Source organism: Triturus cristatus, chromosome 7, assembly GCF_964204655.1.
Source record: "Triturus cristatus chromosome 7, aTriCri1.1, whole genome shotgun sequence".
Taxonomy (NCBI): Eukaryota; Metazoa; Chordata; class Amphibia; order Caudata; family Salamandridae; genus Triturus; species Triturus cristatus.
In genome coordinates, this window is record NC_140590.1 from 1,691,216,048 (window position 1) to 1,691,237,470 (window position 21,423).

A 21,423-nucleotide genomic window follows, 5' to 3' on the forward strand; every position below is an offset into this window, starting at 1 on the left:
CTCACACTAACATTCTACGTGGAACACTCACACTGGCTGAGCAGCTAGGTACAGAATGAAAGGGAACATATTAACATGACCTGAGGATACTACACATCCTCTCCCTTTACATTGAAAATTAATAAGACCTAAACTAAACCCAAACTAAAATGAAAACAAATAAATTCAGAAATGTACAAAAGTTGTAAAGAGTCCATAAACCCAGAGATGCATGAAGAAATACATCACGAGAGGGAAAACAGACACACTAAGGCGGAAGGAAAGATGAAAGCATAGATCAACATACAAACACCATTCTCCTCCTTTAATACTGAACAAAGAAAATTTAAGAAGTGAAATAAGAGCTCACATAAACAAGTGACTATGATACCCAGACTAGAATCCTATGGGTAGAACGACACCCAAGGAAGTACTTCTCACGTGAGAAGATTGTGGCGAAAACCCAATACGCCACCCCTCATGTGAGGGACACTATGGGACTTAAACCCAAGTGGGTTCGGATCCCATCCTCGTCGCCATAAATGTAGTGGGCTGGCCCCACATGTTGAGGTGATGAAGTTGACGTAGCCGAGATGATTTTATGTAATTTATTAAGTCCATAAGTAGAAGTTACAGCAAGCTAGAACAAGCCCAGAACAGGCCCCACCAGGAGCAGCCTCCTAGCTGCTCAGCCCATCTTCCCAACTGTCTCACACACACACACAGGCACCCAAGCATTCCACTCACACTAACATTCTACGCGGAACACTCACACTGGCTGAGCAGCTAGGCACAGAATGAAAGGGAACATATTAACATGACCTGAGGATACTACAGTATAGTTATGTACAGTGCAGTGGTGCAGTGTAGATTGGCATAGAGTGCAATTGTATAGAGTGTATACATTTTGAGTAAAGTGGTGTAGAGTGCATTGGCAGTGAGTGCATTGGCATACAGTAAAGTGGCGCAGAGTGGAGTGGTGCAGAATGGAATGGAGTGGTGTAGAGTGGATTGGCATATAGTGCACTGGCGTAGAATGGAGCTGTATAGAGTACAGTGCATTGGCGTAGACTGCAGTGGTGCAGAGTAGAGAGGCATAGAGTAAAGTGGAATGGAGTGGAGTGGTGCAGAGTAGAGTGGAGTGGGGTAAAGTGGAGTATGCATGGTGTGGTAGTGTACTGCCATTACAGACAACGCATTTTCAATTGAAATTACTATTGTACTGATAAACGTATACAGTGCACAAACGATAATGTGTGGAAATGTCATTAAGTACAATATTGATTTGGTTTGATTGATTTAAAATATTTGTTTCCACCAACCTTCACAGCCTACCACCAGCATTCCTCCAGTAGATAGGAAGACTGTCACATAAATACTCTCACTTTGAAGTCAGATAAAGAAAAGTAAACGCCCTGCTCCCTGGAAGACAGAGCCTGACTTCTGTCTTTGAATGCACAGCAAACGTGACAAGATAAGAACAAGATTTAAAGGCCTGTTTAAAGAAACAGAACACTGGTGGAAGGATACAGTAAATAAAATATGGGTATGGAAGGGGCAAACTCAAGCTGGGCAGCCTAAACAAATAAAAGCAGCAAACAGAAAGCAAGCAAATGTGAGTTACAAACCAGAAAGCCAATGAATGGCAAGCAACACACTCTACGACGGCAACACCCAGAACCGCCTCTGAAGACTCCAGAATGTCCAGAACGCTGCAGCAAGACTAATCCTCAGCATCCTCCTCACAGCCACATCACTCAACACCTCCAATTTATGACCCAGTTTCAGTTCTTTCATGCCCTCTTTGGTCGGGTCACTAAGAGTGCACAGGCACATTGGTCCAAATTCTAAATGTGTTTACATCTAATATTGAGGATAGTGGCATTTGTTTTTATTATTGTAACACAGCAGAATCTCACTAATATTTTTGGAAATAATTTAAGTGACCCCCCTCCTATTTTCCTATGTGAAGTCCTGTTTTACTCTAAAACAAACTTTTCTTTAATGGATGTTGCACGAAACAGATTTCTCTGCAAAATGTCTGCAATAGACTCCCACAGATCACCCACACTGAAAATAAATTACAGGGAAACTGTATTTAAAACAATTTATATAATAATTATTCATGGTCATCAGGGCAAGATTCTCTGCAGAACAGAGTTTACTCTATCAAGGGGGCCCCCTGAAAGGCTGGGGCTCTGGGCCATAGCAACTATGCCAGTGCCTTAAAACTCATCTGGTACCAAATACAAGGTACGAAAACTATGGCGGAAGTACTACCACGTAGAAGGTGCCCTGGACAGTTGGGGTTTATTTGTAAATAATCCGGCCGCAGCCGCCCCTGACAGGAGAAACCGGAGGGGTGTGAGACCAGAGTCTGGACAGGAGGGGTGGGCCCTAGGATGGGACTCCTCCCCCTCCTCACCCCTTCCCCCCAGCCCCTCCTTCGCTCCCAGGCGAGTTGTTTTCGAAGATCCGTCCACAGGCGGACCACGAGACGTGCCAGGGGCTGCACCGGAAGAGATTTCTGGAGTACAGGGGTGAGCGACTGAGGGGGTGCACGAAAGAGACTGCAAGGCTGGGAGATCACGGAGAGAGGGAGAGCGACGTAGGGAGGCGTCAGAGGAGGGAGGGAGGGAGGAACACGACACCGGGCGCGAGAAAGAGGCAAGCGGAAAAACACAGGGTGAGGTAGAGCATAGAGGAGGAAGCAACAGGGACAGAGAGGCAGACCGAGAGAGGAGAAGCACAACGCAGGCAGGGAAGGGGCTGATTCCAGCCAGACAGGGAACAGATCGATAGGAGCCCGTGGGAAAGAGACAGAGAAAACTGAGGCAAGCGACAGATCCAAGCGACCAGGAAAACAAAGAGGGGTGGGAGGCAGAGATGAGAAAATGAAAACCAGACAGAGCTGAGAGCGTGAAAACAAGCTTAGAAAGGAGAGAGCGAACAGATAAATAATAATATATGGAAAACATACTGAGAAGAGGCATGCAGATCAGAAACTAGATGATAGAGTCAGAGTGAAGAGACATCAAGAAGGTAGAGGAAACGAATCGTAAGAGACTGCGCCAGAGTGCGTGAACACATGAAAGAGAGAGAGAGAGAGAAAATATAGAAGGTAAAAGAGCTATATAGAGAAGAGGGGAGAGCGAGAGTGAGTGAGCCCGAGAGGGGCGGGGCATAGACAATCAGTCCCCGCCCACTTCTGCCTGAGATGAGCGACACCGGCGCCAAGGAAGCAGTCTTCGGAAGTCTGCAACGAGAGCACAACTTCCACCTGCAACAGATCTGAAGGAATCGCCGGCCCCTGTCCAAGGGCCAGCAGCCAGGACGCCCCGCGTGCTCCTACAGACCGAGGTAATTGTAGGTTCAAAGTTCAAGGCTAAATGTGCCTCCATTCTGAAATAAAAAACCGACTGTTGCCACAGGTGACTCCTATCTTTGGATCCCGAGCAAAGGTTACCTGGAGGCTCACCTGAGATCGAGGTCAGAGGTCACGGCTCAACTTAGGAGCAATCTTTACTGGAGTTAAACTCAATAACGCACCATTGCTGGAGGTCACAGGTGTCACCTTGGGTCTGTGCAGCCTGAACCGGAATCCAAGCTGTGCTGGGGGTTGAAGACTATTGCTCTGTTGAAGACGTGGGTCATTATCATCTCTGCAGTGACCCTGGAGGTCCAGGATGAGTAACCCCCACTGCTGGGGGCCAGGAATCGAGCTGCCTTGATACCGGAGCACAGGGCGAATTTGAATGTGCCTCAGGAAACAAGGACTTCTGGAGTGGCGCTGCTGCTGAAACTCAAGATTGGGTCAGTGCTGAAGTTCAAGGCTTGTTTAGCTTTTGTGTCAAAGGTCAAAACCAAGTGTGAATCCGTTCGAGGCTGATGTGGTGTCTGCCAAGGCGACATAACCCAAGACTGGATTCTCATCCCTGCCCACCACCTGCGCGACCCTGGCTGCCTCGTCTGAAGAAAGCATGTCCCACCACTCCCAGCTGCTGCACCTCGTCGCAGGAGGGTGAGTTTTGCATTGTGATGTCATTTGTGGGATATTTTTGTTGTTCTTTCATTCATACTCCTACCAGGTGCTGCATGACGGTCCACCATCCACCCAATGACCAGCTGCACGCAGTGCATCCTTGCCCCGACTGGTCCATCCATGTACCATGCATTGGGAGCGCCCCTCGGCATCTGCCAGGGAAACAGTTGCACCCCCCCCTAATCCAATTTCCTGAGAGCAACCGGTGAGAGGTTTAGTTCTTTGCATTGTAGAACTAGGCATATATATCATATGTGTATGTAGCAGGCCTAGGCGGGCAGGTTCTAGCACAAACAGGCCCAAGGGTGAAATTTAAGCATTTTGGGCCAGCCCATGGTCCTATGCTGTGCATTAGAGGTGCACGCCATCTATGTGTGTAGCAGGGGCAGTTTACTCTCCGAAGCAGAGTGTGAGCACCTACGAGGTTGTGAAATTATTTTATAGGAATAAAAACACTGAGATTTAATTTGCGGCACCGAATCAGTCAAACAGTACAATTTTCTTTCATCGTTGCACGCAGACGCGCAGGGATCGGAATCTACGGTTCTGTTGTGTTGTGCAGTTTAGCAATGACACTGGGTGCACTCCTGCGTAGAGCGATAGGCGCCGGTGCAGCGGCGTTGTCCCCGTGATGCGTCATGTGCTGTTTTCAGTGGGAGCTGACAGGTGGAGCAGCCGCTCACTGCAGCCAGCCGCAATAACATGGCCCTGTTGGAGGGAGCAGGCCGGGACCGGGCGGCCGCGGCACTCCTTGGTCAGGGAGCCTGATGTGCGTGCATTAAACGGTGCAGGCATCAGCTGGTGCTGATTGACTGAGGCAGGCGTGCTGCTGCGTCACCCGTGTTCACTCGCAGTGTGGCATCTGTAGTGCATTGACTGAGGCAGACGTGCTGCTGCGTCACCCGTGGTGAGTGGCAGTACGGCACGGGTGTCAGTACAGTGCATCGGCGGAGGACCTGGGGACACACAGATATGCTGCAGCGTCGCCCAGTGACAGTTCGGCACGGGTGTCAGTCAGTGCAGTGCATTGGCGGAGGGACTGGGAACAAGCAGATATGCTGCTGCGTCACCCACTCATGAGTGACAGTTCAGCACGGGTGTCAGTCAGTACAGTGCATTTACTGAGGGCCTGGAGACAAGCAGACATGCTGCAGCGTCACCCACTCATTAGTGACTACTGCACGGGTGTGTACAGTGCATTTACTGAGGGCCTGGAGACTGACAGGCATGCTGCAGCGTCACCCACTCATGAGTGACAGTTCGGCACGGGTGTCAGTCAGTACAGTGCATTTACCGAGGGTCTGGAGACAGGCAGACATGCTGCAGCGTCACCCACTCATGAGTGACAGTTCAGCACGGGTGCCAGTCAGTACAGTGCATTTACTGAGGGCCTGGAAACAGGCAGACATGCTGCAGCGTCACCCACTCATGAGTTCAGCACGGGTGTCAGTCAGTACAGTGCATTTACTGAGGGCCTGGAGACAGGCAGATATGCTGCTGCGTCACCCACTCATGAGTGACAGTTCGGCACGGGTGTCAGTCAGTACAGTGCATTTACTGAGGGCCTGGAGACAAGCAGACATGCTGCAGCGTCACCCACTCATTAGTGACTACTGCACGGGTGTGTACAGTGCATTTACTGAGGGCCTGGAGACTGACAGGCATGCTGCAGCGTCACCCACTCATGAGTGACAGTTCGGCACGGGTGCCAGTCAGTACAGTGCATTTACTGAGGGCCTGGAAACAGGCAGACATGCTGCAGCGTCACCCACTCATGAGTGACAGTTCGGCACGGGTGCCAGTCAGTACAGTGCATTTACTGAGGGCCTGGAAACAGGCAGACATGCTGCAGCGTCACCCACTCATGAGTTCAGCACGGGTGTCAGTGAGTACAGTGCATTTACTGAGGGCCTGGAGACAGGCAGACATGCTGCAGCGTCACCCACTCATGAGTGACAGTTCGGCACGGGTGCCAGTCAGTACAGTGCATTTACTGAGGGCCTGGAAACAGGCAGACATGCTGCAGCGTCACCCACTCATGAGTGACAGTTCGGCACGGGTGCCAGTCAGTACAGTGCATTTACTGAGGGCCTGGAAACAGGCAGACATGCTGCAGCGTCACCCACTCATGAGTTCAGCACGGGTGTCAGTGAGTACAGTGCATTTACTGAGGGCCTGGAGACAGGCAGACATGCTGCAGCGTCACCCACTCATGAGTGACAGTTCGGCACGGGTGCCAGCAATACAGTGCATTTACCGAGGGCCTGGAGACAGGCAGACATGCTGCAGCGTCACCCACTCATGAGTGACCGTACTGCACGGGTTTGTACAGTGCATTTTCCTGAGAGCCTGGAGACAGGCAGACATGCTGCTGCGTCACCCACTCATGAGTGACAGTTCGGCACGGGTGCCAGTCAGTACAGTGCATTTACCGAGGGCCTGGAGACAGGCAGACATGCTGCAGCGTCACCCACTCATGAGTGACCGTACTGCACGGGTTTGTACAGTGCATTTTCCTGAGAGCCTGGAGACAGGCAGACATGCTGCTGCGTCACCCACTCATGAGTGACAGTTCAGCACGGGTGCCAGTCATTACAGTGCATTGGCAGATGACCTGGAGACAGGCCGACGTGCTGCAGAGAGTCACCCAACTGCGTCACGGCCTGTCAGTGGTCCAGGCTGCGAGGGGTTGCGCCACCTCTGGAAGGGCGCTCTTCCCGCCGGCATCGAGTTGGCCTCTGACGCGTTTGCAGTTTGTTCCCGGGGGGGGGTGTGGCCCGGGGCGCGTGCGCAATGCCTGTTATCTAGCCCCCGCCACGGTGCGTGGAGTTTATATTGTAAATATGTGTGGTTCCAGGTTTAGCGCCTCAGTGCCAGCGTCGAGGGTAGCCGGGTGGCGGCAGTGCCTTGCGTCATCGCCTGAGGGTGGGAGAGGTCTGTGCCAGGGGGCCCGGCCCCTCACACACCTCCAGCCCTTGGCACGCGCCATCTTGCGTCACGCGCGCGGTGTCCCCGGGTCAGGTCCATCTGTCCAGCAACTTGCCAGGCCAGGCTGCGGGGAGGTTTCTTTTTTTTTTTTCCTCGGTTGAGCGGTGGGTTGCCAAAAGCAAGGTTTGGGAGCTTAGACCTAAAGTTAAAGAGAGAGACTCTGTAAAGAACTCCATGACCAAGGTACTTGAAGAAAGCACCAGTGTACCTAGAGTCGCAGTTTTATTCCCCTGCTTATTTGACCCCTTTTCCGAAAAGTGCATCCAACTACGATTTATGAGACCATAAAGAACGCAATGTTCAAAACAAAGGCCTGCTGAAATTTTGTGGCTAGCATACATGAGTTGCAGGCACATTCACAAATGCACCGGACACACATAAGAAGAAAACTTCATGCAACTCAAACTTGGATCTTCTCCATGCTCACCAACTGAATGTTGTTCTGCTTGTTTAGTTGAAGGGCTGCTATTTTCTGTTAAAACAAAAATACAGTCGCTCGCACTTCATTTAAAGCTGTTGTATAAGGGACTGCTCTTTGGGATGGATGTTCTGTTTTTTTATGGGTGATGCCCCAGAGAAGGATTGTGTGTTTTGTGCTAATTGTATTTCTGGAGTTTGAACCATCCATTCTTTCCCCCGGGAGTTTCTCTTACTTCCTGAGTTGTGCAGTTTCTGCAGCAGGAAGGGAGCTTCTTTAAATCAAACCTGCCGCCCTGAGTATACAGTGCTTCGCTAGTGGCTGGCTCTTGTAGGAGTCTTAGAGACAGACAGGGAGTATTATACTTTTACTATCTATGACCTGTTGTCGATGCCATCAGAAGAACTCTAAATGGGCTTTCTGCGTAAGCAAGATGGCACATCGGCGAAGCCTGCAGTGAGCCTTCTCCTGGTTCTGACTAGAGTAAAACGAGCTGGGATGAGTTACTGGCCAGTCTCATTTTCTTGCCACACACGCGCACAAAGCCCCTGCTTCTGGCTGGAGGGGCTTCTGGACACTCCCCAGGGAGGTTGGTAATAGACTGTGAGCTCTCTGAATGGCAGGCTCTTTCCTGGGATCGCCTGGATTCTTAGGAGTCCTTTTTTTTTTTTTTTATAAATTGAAATTTCTGAATACAAAGGGAGGAACAATACAGCAATTTTACATAAACAGCATTCTGACGATGAACCACAGCGGTATGACAGGGAAAGTGGGGACTCGTGGCGTTAGAGGTTCTTTGGGGGGAAGGGACAGTAGGTGGGATACAAATGTTCTCTCTGTATACATTCCATTTGTCCCAAATTGCGGACCACTTTTTGGGACACGCCTGTGCAACATACACTGTCTTTTCTCTAAGCATGCACCAATCCATGTCTGCCTTCCAGGTAGTCAATGTAGGCAACACTCCAGAGCCCCACAGCCGGGCGATGTTTCTCTTAGCTACCATCAGGCCCAGTGTTACCCACATTTTCCCTTTGCTATTTAAATCGGTAGGTTCCCAGACATCCAATAGACATCGCTTGGCTTCAGGTCTGAGTCTCACTTCGAGTACTTCATTTATACAATCATCTATCCCCTTCCAGTAAGTCTGAATATCTGCACAGTCCCATATCATGTGCATGAATGTACCTTTCTGCCTACATTGCCTCGTGCACAACCCGTCAGACACTCTCCCCATGCTAACGAGCCTGGACCCTGACACATAGACCCTATGTAAAATCCTCAACTGAACCAGGCGGAGTCTGGAGGAAATCGCGACTTCTCTCGGGATGCTACTGCCTCCTGCTACTCCCCGTCGTCAAGTACTAATCCATCTCTCTCCCACCGCCCCCTGGTCAAAACGAGAGGATCGCAAGTGTTGTTTATTAGTTTCTTGTATGTGAGGGAGATCGCTTTTGTGGGCAGAGGCGAGGACTCTGGGGGAGATTCCCCTTGGGCTAATTCAGTATTAGTGCATGACGCACCTGTAAATACCGGAAATATTCAGTATCAGCTAATTCGTATTCTTTTTTTCAGGGCGGCAAATGACACCATCTGCCTCAGATCTCCGTTCTTTGAGATCCCGATCAGATCCCATTTGTCAAACCCTTTCGATGCACGCAGAGTTCCCAACTGCGCAGTGTCCCACAAAGGAGTGGCCCTGGTGAGCTTCTGGTCCCACCCCAGACTTTTATTCACTGCCTTCCAGACTTGTACCGAGTGTCTGGTTGGCCCAGTGAGTGGAAACTTTTTAGCATTGGAGTAGATGGCCCTGTTGAAATTGCCTCGTGGAAGCAGCCATTTGCCCATCCTATACTCTGGGTCATCCCTGCACCTATATGTACAGTGATTGATTGCGGCCAGATGGGCAGCCCAATAATATATATTTTTTTATGTCTGGGAGAGCTATCCCACCATCACACCATGACAGTACTAGCTTTTGTAAGGCTATGTGTGGTCTGCCCTCCCAGAGTAGCTCTCTTTGGAGGCCTTCAACTTCTTTAAAATATCGTGCTGGGATTGGGTCGGGGTGGTTCTGCAGGGCATACAAGAAACAAGGCAAAGCCATCATTTGAATAAGTGCTTCTCGTCCCAGCAGAGATAGCGAGAGCGTCCTTCAGTGTGCAACATCTCGCGTCAATCTCTGGAGGGGGAGGCAGATTACGATCGTACCGCGTATTTGAGACTGTTGAGATGAAGATACCCAGGTATTGGAAGCCATCCCGGGCCACCTGGATTGGGCAGTTCTTTGATGGGGGTGGGGGATCACCACTGAGGACATATATTACAGACTTGGTCCAGTTGATCCTGTAACCGGAATTCTTCCCAAAATCTTTAAATATGTTGATGACTCTATGACGCGATGCCTTTGTGGAGGCATGATATAAAAGAATGTCATCCGCATATAGGAGAAACGGTCCTCCCATGTGTCCGCCCACTTGAGGCCACAGATTATTGGACCTTTACGGATCCATGTCGCTAATGGCTCAAGGGAGAGCACAAACAATAGTGGGGACAACGGACAGCCCTGACGTGTCCCACAGCCCAACGTAAACACCTTCGACTTCTTGTTGTTGACCACTACCTGTGCCATGGGCTTGGCATACAACAGCCTCATCCACCCGAAAAATTTGGGTCCGAAACCTAGCTTCGTCAGGACTGCAAAAAGATACGACCAATCGATGGTATCAAATGCCATTGTGGCATCTAGTGATACTACCATTGCCGCCTCCTGAATCGTTTAGATTCTGCCCAGTACGCCATGCAGCCGCCGCAAGTTCAGTGCTGTATTACGATGAGGCATAAAGCCTGATTGATCAGGGTGTACTGGCTTTCCGAGAACTGGGGTCAAGCGACTCGCCAACAGGTTGGCCAAGATCTTGGGTTCTGCTTTTAGCAGGGAAATAGGTCCGTATGACAAGTACCTATCCCTGGGCTTACCTTCATTATAAATTGTCATTAAGGTAGCTACCCACTGGTCATAGGGAAGCATTCCCTTCTCTTTACTCTCTGCAAACATTGCTCGTAGGTGTGGGGCAATGGAGTCAGGTTTTAGTTTGTACAGTTCTATCGGCAGGCCATTTGAGCCTAATGCCTTACCGGACTGGAGGTTTCTTATCGCCTGCACAACCTTGTCGTTTGGGAAAGGGCTATCTAAGGACTACCGTTCATCAGGCGACAAAGCAGGAAGTCGTATGTCTGCAAATGGCACCTCTGAGTCCTCCTCTGACAAGGCAGAGCTTGTTCGGTATCTAAGGAGTCTTTCTTGAGGCCATGGGCCATATGTACAAACTAACTTTCCCATACACACCGAATGGGTAAAACCCTTTGATAAATCTGATCCCATATTTGGGTGGCTGTTGAGGCATCCCTGTGCAGCACTTCTCATTTTCTGCTGAAAGGGGGGTATTAGGGCAAATGAACCCTGTGCCATTTACTAAGCTATCAATTCTTGACACTGGACTTTGCTGGAGCTAACCTACTATGAATGTTTGGGGTGAGTGACTGAGAACCATGTATCTGTGCAGGCCCCGAAATCTAGGAATAGCTTGGCGGAAGTGCGTAAAATAGGAACATGCATCATCAGATGGGTGCCATACCACCAGTCACAATGAAGTATAGAAAAAGGGATGGAGGGAATGGTTACATTAATTTCACCCCCTGGTAATCTGGCCGCACCCCAGTCCATCGTTATTTTGCACACCATGCCACCTCAGTTGACCCAGCTGTATGCAAATCCGATTTGACCCTGCTCTAATCTGAACAGACTGGCCCATCTTCCCAGTCCAAGTCCTCCTTGAACTGGAACACTAGTATCCCAAGACCGGCTTTTAATTTATTAGGGCTCATCAGTTATGCTATGTTAAATGTTATGTCAAATTTACTTATAAAGTGCAACCCAAGGGTATATTGGCGCTGCTTCAGCATTAGGGGTGAATTGACTTGATCTAAAAAGAAATCTTGGGACATTAGTTTTTGAAAAGCAAGGTTTTTAAAGCTTTTCTGAAGGGCCAGAGGTCGGTAATATATTTGATATGTGTTGTAAGTGAATTCCAGAGTTACGAGGCATTTAATACAAAGACTCGTCCTCTCCAGGAAGAGAGTTTGCTGTTTGGAATCGCCAGATTTTTAGCTCCAGCGGAGCGCAGTTGTCTGGATTGGTGGTACCACTTAAAGCATTTTTGTAGGAACTCTGGGCCTTTTCCGAGGAGTGCTTTGTGTGTAATACACAAGGCTTTAAAGGATATTCTCTGTCAGGCTGGTAGCCAGTGGACCGTACAAAGTGCATGTCTAGTGGAATGATATTTAGGGAAGCCCAAACGCATGCATACTGCAGTGTTCTGAAGGACTAGAAGTGTTTTAAGGAATTGTTTTAGAATGTTCAGGTAAAGCCTGTTACAATAATCAAGTTTGGACAGGAAAAGACTAGTAACAAATAATTTGCGTACATCCTCTGGGAGATAGGGTAGAGTTTTCTTCACAATTTTGATGGTGTAGAAAGCAGATGAAATGACAAATTTTACTTGCTCACCATAAGTGAGTTTATTGTCGAGTTAGACTCCAAGATTTTTAACTTTGTTTACTGGCACAGGAAGATTGCTCAGTTCTTGCCGTCACCAACTTGGTGACCAAAAGGAGGTGTCTTTGCCAAAAAGGACCACCTCGGTCTTTACAGAGTTCAACTTAAGGCAGTTTGAACTCATCCATTCGTTGATAGTTATCATGCAGTTTTTGACTCTCTTTTTGGTGTTCTCTTTTGTTGTAGGCCGAAGATACAACAATGTGGGTGTCATCCGCATATGACCTAAGGGAGAATCCAAATGATATGACCAGGGTGGCCAAAGATTTATCGTAAATATTGGATAAGGTGGCAAACAAACCCACGGTTACCCTTTGTTCACTGACAAAGGAACTAAGTAGGGCTAGTGCTTTCCCTTTGATGCCAATTTCTGCGCGATGGTCAATCAACACCTTGTGATTGACAGTATCAAAAGCTGCTGAGAGATCAAGCAGAATAAGTGCTGCTTTCCCACCACTGTGTAATGTGGCTCTGATTTGTTCCGTAGCTGTGAGGAGAGCTGTTTCTGTGCTATGTTCACTTCTGAACCCATATTATGTTGGACCAAGGAGTTGCTTAACCTGTAGATAGATAATTGATTAATTAGTTTTTCAACAATTTTAGCTGGGAGAGCAGTCCTTGAAATGGGGCGGTAATTGTTAGGATCTTGAGGGTTCAGATTTGATTTTTAGGTCTCGCCTCCGCAGCGCGCATGCACTGTATAGGAGGGACTTTAGCTGTCGCTCTGCTCATTTTCAAGCACTGCACTCGTGGCTGCATCCACCTTGCGGGAGCGAGCAGCGGCGCGCCACAAGCACGAGTGCAGTGCTTGAAAAGTGAAGACTGCACGCGTGCACCATTTTTTATGGCACCGGGGCAGCTTGCTCCTCATTGCCGTCGCGCTTTTCTTTTCCGACACTGTTTATTTATTTTATTGGGCACCGGGGCAACTTGCTCCTCATTGCCGTCGCACTTTTCTTTTTGTGATCCAGCTGGCCAAATTTTATTTTTGTGACTGTATACCCTTTTCGTAAGCAGCGCAGCAAAAGCGGCGTGCTGCGCCGCTTAAGTTACTATATTGAAAAATAGTGGTTTTGAATCCATATCTGCAAATCCGCAGGAGGTGATGCATGCACCAGAAAAGCTTGTCCTGTGTTGCAGTACTGGGGCATGTGTAATGGCTGCCCAGGTCCTCCTTTTCTACAGCCCACAGACACAACAGGGGTAGGGAATCACAGGGAGTGGAGGATGACACCAGGAAGTGTAGGATGACAAGGAGAGGTCAGGAGAGGATATTGTTCTACAGAACACCTGCGCTGCCCTTAGCACCCCACACATCCTGATTGTGCCATCCTGATTGTGCCTATCTTTGCCTGGATTCACACTCTCGCAAGACTTTCACCTCTCACAAGATCGGGAAACACTTGGGCGTAGCTGGCTATAAAACCCACTACCTCCACTAAACTGCCTGTTATTGAAGTTTCCCTTTTGATGTGGTCGAGTCTTCGTGAGTAGTTGCTTCAGTTTAGACGCCCTTTCTTCCCGAGACCAATATCCTCCAAAGATAGGCTTAATTATTATCGCAACCTAATAAAGAAAGAAGATCAAGAGACTACAGCTGTCTTCTGCTAACGGTAATGGAAAACGAGCAGCGCAGCCAAGCACATTCTTACTGTCCTTTGGGAGGGCTCTCTCGCCATTTATTCTGCTGTCATGCAAACCTTGTTGGCAGGGTTGGACTGGTATCACAAGTGGGCCCGGCACTCCCAAAAAAGGTGGCCCACATTCGCAGATCGTCTCTTTCCATCTGCTTAGTCTCATTGGAATCTGACACGTTCTTTTTTGTTAATTTATTTTTCTGATTTTATATAACGCCAGATAATCCCTGCAATTGAGTTTGCAGTGTCGTATGCTCTGTGCATGCACGTGCAGTGTCTGGTATTCTATTTAAGGGAGTGTATAGTGACTGGTGCTGTCTGGAAGCACTGTGCAGGTCTGGTGCTCCCTGGAGGGGAGGCTACAGGGACCGCTGCTCTCTAGGGACAGTGTGACGTGCCCTGGCAGGGAGTGTGTACAGGGCCCGGAGGTCTCTGAAAGGGAGTGTGCACCGCATGGCGCTCGCTCTCAGGGATACATTTAGTTTCTGTTGCTCTCTGCAAGCAGTATGCAGCGCCTGTTATTCCCTGTAGTGTGCAATGTCTGACAAGGAGTGTGGAGTGACAGTTGCTCAGCTCTCCGAGTGCAGAGTGAAGACCGTGGTATTCCTTCCCTGGGTGGCAGTGTTTAGGGGGGGGGGGTGTATTTCCCAGGCACCGCGTATACAGCACCAGGGCATCTCTGGCAAGAATATATAATGTGTTCCTTGTGTTTGTGATATGTTAATTGAACTCCATTACACATTGTAAACAAAACATGCAGTTGTTTGCATAGAGCCAGTTGTATTTCAGTAGGGACGAGTTTACTATGCGTTTAAAGTGTCTGGGGCTCAGCTTACGTTTCCTGCTCCTGGGCCACTTCGGCCACCAGTTCCTCCAAAGGTATGTGCACTGTAATAAAACCATAAACACAAATGCTGGTGTGAATGCTGTCACTAGCATCAAAGTGGCCAGAAGCGTTTGAGGCGCTATAAAGAAGAAGAAATTAAGTACAATAAACATTCGTATTTACAAGAGTTTGAGCTATGGCATTGTAAATGACAATGTCTTTTATTTATGTGTTAATTATCAAAACCGATAAATAAAACGCATTGTCATTTGCAATGCCAATAGCCTAAACTCTCGCAAATGCGAGAAATATTGCATTGCAAATGCTTGTTTCAACAGCGGAAGGATGCCGGCCATTTTCTATTGTTTAGGGGTAAATGGGGGTTAGTTGATCAAAAATAACGGCCGTGGCCAATTTTGCCAATGAGGGTGATAGGATTCGAGTGGGGAACCTGATTTAGCGAATTGATGAGTTGTTTTACTTGCTCCTTGTTTAGGGGAGAGACTTTATTTAAACTTGTAGATTCAGCGAGTGAAAGGTCAGAGCTTACATTTACTGTTGCTGGTTTTGCATGGGCAGCGAATTTATTAAAAATCACTTCCACTTTATTGAGAGAGCCATTGGTTAGTGTGTTACAAAAAGCCTGACTGGTTTAGGTAACAGTGATGTTAATAAGGGTGGCAAGCTTATTGACTGGTCAAAACAGTTCTTTGTTTGAGTTTTTTGCTAATTAGATTTTTTGCGAGAAGTAGTCTTTTTTTTTTTTTCTTCTTCTATAGCTTTTTTGTATTCTGCGAAATAATTGTATTTTTAGGTCTCGTCTGACCCAGCGCTTGCGCTGGTCTGGCGAGACTTTAAGTAAGGGCTTCAAAAAATGCTACCGCCGGCTACAGCTTGCAGTGCATGTGCGCGGGCGCGTGCTTGAGCAGAGGCGACAAATGGCATTCCTCATGCTCATTAAGCGCATCGCTCGCCGCGCGCTTGATCGCGATCACTTTTTCACGAGCCGATATTCACTGAACAGGTCTGTGCAGGAAGTTATAAAATTCCTTGCAACAGTCCCAGCCGCATCCTTGACTTTCAGCAGAGAGGACACCGATTTGGCGCAATCTCCCGCCTCATTGCAGAGTGGGCCTGTGTTAATAACACAAATGCAATGCTTCTTGTGTGTCATGTGCTCATAAATGTAAGACTTGGCTCTCCGTGAATTTGCATGACAGTGTTATCTGTAGCCACGGGTTGGCTTCCACTTTAACGCACAATATGCAGTTTTTATAGGAAAGATCTTGAGAGAGTGATGCTTACATAAAGCAATAGGGTGCCACTGACATGTTAAAGATGCTGGTTCAATGTCAATAAAAAAAGAGTTGTTTCTCGGGCCTTCGGCGCAGGATTGATTGCACATGGAAATTCAGACTGTGTGGTACTAGACATGTTCAAAATTCGGAAACCTACAGTACTTTGGACTGGGGTGGGCGAAATCCTTTTTTTCCCAATTCGTAGTTAGCAGATGCAAAAATGAGTGTAATTCTACCGTTTCCGGTGCTTTTGTGCTCGCCTGCTGGGATCGGCAAAAAAAAGTGAAATGCCACCGAAATCCCCTGGTGAACAAGAATTGCTCATTCTGTGGAGTGAGGAATGCATGGAACAAGGGATTTTTTTTTTCTCAGAAAACTTTTAGTTTGTACAACCAGCACTGTCAGGGGCCAGACAACATAATTACATCGGTGGCCTTTGCACGAATTACACTGTCCGACTCCTGACAATGCTCTTTAAAGCAATTTGCCAGCAGGGGGCTTATGTGTGGCACCTGATTGCTAGAGTGCCAGGAAGACCCTGCAGGTAGCCGCTACAAGCCGACATCCTTCCTGGAGAAGTTGTCTTGAAGTGAATTGTCATGGTTCGGGGCAATGTGAAAGACCTTCTCCAGCTCCTCACAGTTCCTCTAAAAGCAACTGTGCATCTGATTCAGGGTTTTTTACTCCAAAGCCTACCAGACATGGCAGCTCTCTGGATTGCTGAATAAATCGTTGGGACATTCAGAAAGCTTCCCTGGCAGTGCATTTCACCCATTGCTCACCATTGGCTTTGTGGTTTGTAACTCAAATTTGATTGGTTTCTGTTTGCTGGCTTTGTTTTAGGCTGTCCAACTTGAGGTCGACCCTCCCGTAGAGCATCACTTGTTTACTGTATCCTTCCACATGCGTTTGATTTCTCTAAACCGGCCTTTAAAGCTTGTTCTTATCTTGTAACATTTGCTATGCATTCAAATGTCAGGCTCTGTCTCCCAAGGAAGCTTGGTGTTCACCTTTCTTTCTCTGTCTTCAAAGTGAGAAGATTTATGTGATAACCATGCTGGCTACTGGGGGTGTGCTGAAGGATGGCTGTAGGATGTTTTTTTAAATTTGTTGTGTGCTAGAAAAAAATGCCTGTAAATGAACTGGGCGGATATTTAAGCATTTATCAGATTTAGGAAAACGCGAATGAAGCACTATTTTTTGGGTAATTCTGAAGTGTGGTGGACACAAATATTTTAAAACAAATCAATACACTAGGTGATGACATTTCCACACACTGTGCGCTGTATACTTTTATCAGTAAAGCTGTATGTCTGTGCAAATGTAATAGCCATTTTAATTGAAGATGTGCTGTCTCTAATGCCAGTGTGCTACTGTACCATGCATACTCCACTTTACAGCACTCCACTTTACTCTGCTCCACACCTCTGCGCTCTACTCTGCACCGCTCTGCTCTGCACCATTACACTCTACTCTGCACCTCTCTACTCTATGCCAATGCCCTCTACGTCACTCTTCACTGCACCACTATACTCTTTGTCACTGTACTCTACACCACTCCAACCTAGGCCACTCCAGTCTACTCTGCACCACTCTACTCTTTGCCACTCTGCAACACAGCACTATATGCCACTACACTCTATGCCAGTGCACTCTTTGTACCACTCCACGCCAATCCACTCTATGCCACTCTAATATACTCTGCACCACTTTACCCTGCAACACTCTACACCACTGCACTCTACACCCTGAACTCAACGGCATTCTACTCCACTCTATGCAGCCCCACTCTACCCTACACCACTTCACTTTACACCACAGTACTCCACTCTGAATCAATCTACTCTACGCCACTTTACTCTGCACCACTGTCCTCTATGCACTCTGCTCCACCCTGTGCCACTCCCCTCTGCACCACTCTACTCTACAGTGTCATAAAGTGCAGTGACATAATCTATGCTGCACCAATCCACGCTACGCCATTATACTCTGCATCACTCTACACTACGCCACTGCATTCTACTCCACTTTACTCAAAACCAATGCACTCTATGCCACTGCATTCTACTCTAATCCAGCCGCCATCCGTGTTGCTTCTGACCCCATCCTCTGTAATCTTTCCCGCACCAGTACTCTCCGTGTTGCTTCTGAGCCCTGCTTTCGTTATTTCCCTCCACCTGCCTTAAAAAAAGAAAGAAAAAAAAGCTTTGGCACTGCTTTATTTTTCTTTATTTACCAGTACAACTTGGATCAGTAAATAAAAAATAAAAAAAGAAAACTTCACACGCACGCTGTAGGTGCGTTCATGTGTTGTGCTTTTACCTACAAAATGACACAGCTGCTGTGACTGCATAATAGCATCTTTTTTTTTTAATGGGGTGGGTTCCTCTTTATCCATGCTGCACAACATCGCTAAACAAGCATTGGCATAGCCAATAGGTCTCGCCTTTGGGACATTAAGTGTTTAGTTATCCAGCACAATATCCTTGGTGCAACAACATCAACTGTTGCATGGCTAAACACTTATAAGGTACAAGGTTTCGCCATGCAACAGCTGATGTTGTTGCACCAAGGATATTGTGCTGCAAAACGAAATACTTATAAGGTCCCAAAAGCGAGACCTATTGGCTGTGCCAATGCTTGTTTTATTAGCATTTCCCAATAATACAATAAAAACACAACAGGTTCACACAATTCATAACATCCCTTTAATCTTTAAAGACTAATTCTCAAATGGGGTTATGATCTGCGTGCATATTAATAAAGTCAATTTTTCAATTGCAACACCAGGTGTTCCAGGATCCAAAACATTTCCAACACATTGGTAAACACAATATAAAGTGCATCCTGAAACATAACATTGCAGCAAACTTTGAACTAGTATCTTTCTCAATGTGTCAGTGGGTATATACCACCCTGCTATTCAAGAATGTTTGCTCATGCTGCTCTACACACTAACATAATTTTTTCCAGGAATCTGTGCAGCATCCCTGTGGGTAAACATAAGAAACTATCTTTGTTAGAAACTTACAATAACTTCAACCTGTGCTGTCCTTCTTCAGCTTGGTCACCTCATCAAATTAAATCTCAGCTTCTTTCTTATTAGCAATGAGAAGTAGATTCTGCAGAGTCACAGAACTATACTTGGGACCATGGAACCTTAGTAGGCAGAGATTGAGTCGTCCTACCACCTTAGCACACATGAGCCCGGGACCAACTAGCTATAATGTCTCAATTGCCCTCCTACTCACTCACAGAGGAACAAGTGATTAGACACCCCAGAACACAACACTCCGGACTCTCTCAGGAATCGCAGTGACAGGACACACCCTTTCGCTCTCACACTCCTACTTGTCCGCAATAGGATCTGACAGAGACACTAGTAAAGTTTAAAATATTTACTTTAACCATTGTGCTCTAGTATGCAGTATACGTGCCACAATATGTAAGAAGATGTCTAACACAAACACAGTCTGCATAGTAAGTAATCCATAGATCATAAAAGGATCTTTCTTGATAATAGACAAAGTAGACTAACCCCCCTCCCACAACAGGAAAGTGATCATAAATCAGAAGATCTCTCTGTGTTTGCAGTGGACCCCGTACCTTAGCATGCACAGATGAACGTTCTACATCTCTGTTGTAGTCGTGATCTCCTCTCTGAAAATCTCTCTCCAAGTGTGTGTTTTGCATGTCTGTGCCTACCTATATGCCAAAAGTATGTGTTCCCAAACAAGAGCTGCATTCCTGTGTTTTTGTCTAGGTGCTATAGCCTGACCAGAACAGAATAACCAGGTGTATTGTTGTTTGACCTTGTCTACGGTGTTCAGACTAAATCCCAGGAAAGAATGGAACCAATAAACAAAGCCCGGTTTCTGTATGAAAGTACAGTGTGGCACAAAACTAAATAAGTTTGTATAGTAATATGTGCAAAGCAAAGTGCAGCTTGCAACGTGCTCAGGCTAACACAGGGAAAACGACAATGGGCCTGCACAGGACATGACAGGTTGGTCATGACGCCGGTGGAAGCCATGGGTCCAAGTTCACTTGATGCATAGCGGTCCACAAAGTAGAAGATACTTGGATATCTGACCAACTGAGCCTCGAGACCAGATGGCATGGCAACAACCCTGGATTCGGTTGTACCGAAAGATCATCTTAGCTTCTACCAAAGGATGCATTGCTTGTGGAGTTGGAACAAAACTATCAGCTGTCACCTGGATTTCAGTCACTGCAAAGAGAGCAACCTTAACTCGTTCCGTGCTCATGACGGAACCACGCCGTCATGAGCCACGGTTGCCGTGTGCTCATGACGGAGTGGTTCCGTCATGCTGCGGCCGTTGGAGGCCACGCCGCCCACGCGGCGCTAATTCCCCGCCTGTGCGGGCGATTAGCGCCGTGGGCGGAGTCATGACGGAACCACTCCGTCATGAGCACAGCCCAACCGTGGCTCATGACGGAGTGGCTCCGTCATGAGCACCGCGCCACCGCGCTGCCCCCCCCCGCACCCCCCAGCGCTGCGGCGGAATTTCCGCCGCAGCGAAGGGGTTAAAGGCTTCAGTGCGTACTGCATTTAACTCCACAGCAGGAAATGGCACGGGTGCTTTTTTTCTAATCTGAATTGTGGCAGAAGGACGAATAACGGTTATGCTTTTTATACTTTCAATGCATCTGTGTCAAGAAAGCTACTCTCTGATGGGTGACTAACTCTGAAAGGGATGTATGACGATACAGCACATACTGTTGCAACGCATGTTGTTACAAATCGAATGCATAACCTTTACCACACATTTTTTTTTTTTACAACAAATACGCCTTTACCATGCATGCCTTTACAATGAATTTCGTTGTAAAAGCATGAATGTTAAAGGCATATGCGTGGTAAGCCCTAAAACCTCTCCCTGGCACGCCCCTCCCCTGGCCCTCAGCCCTTTTTAAAAATACCCAAACACTTGCGCTAAGCTCTAAAAGCGGACCCCAGAACAACCCCCCTAGCCCTTGTTACAAAACACCCCTCCCCTGAGCCCTGAAAGCAGGCCCCAGTGTGAGCTCCCCTCCCCTGGCCCCAGCCCTCTTTAGGTCGAGCCTAGCCTAGCCTAGCCTAACACGACTTTATGTAAGGGCTTTAAAAATCTGACCACACGCTTGTGCGTGTGTTTTTGTCACAGGCTATTGGCCTTTGCGTGCGTCTTTCTAACAAAGACAGCACGCAATTGGGCAAAGGCGGGTGCATGTCCCGCCTTTGCTCCACCCACGTCCAAATGCTTGCGGTTACCCGCACGGGTGCCATCTGTTTTGAATTATCGTGCCCTGCGCAGACAGATGGCTCGCTGTGGTGCGCGCCCACCACTTGCGTGCTTGTTCTTTACGCCACTAGTGGGCAGAGCGCTGCCTCCAGAGCCAGTTTAGTTTTTTGTTCGACTCGGGCCAAACCCTTGCCTCTGGGCTTCCCACTGTTTCACCGTCTCACACAAATTAATGTGCCTAAGCTTTGCGCATAGTACTTAGAGTGCCGCAGCTTCGGAGGTCTCGGCTTACCACATGACGTCGAGCAAGTTCGTGTAAAACGTTACAACTAAGGTTCTTTAATGTACCTTCCTAAAAGATGCCCTCAAAC

The 21,423-nt window shown here is 47.8% G+C and overlaps 1 protein-coding gene across 1 annotated transcript in view; it reads left to right on the forward strand.

The window, feature by feature from the left end:
* Window positions 1-2,433: 2,433 nt before the first annotated feature.
* The window catches only part of LOC146812769 (solute carrier family 25 member 36-A-like), a 90,034-nt gene continuing 71,044 nt past the window's right edge, over window positions 2,434-21,423 (forward strand). Inside the window, exon 1 of the mRNA XM_085619877.1 lies at window positions 2,434-4,000. Within this exon, the coding sequence (XP_085476003.1) occupies window positions 3,960-4,000 (41 nt within the window). The 5' untranslated portion in view covers window positions 2,434-3,959. The remainder of the gene's footprint in view (window positions 4,001-21,423) is intronic.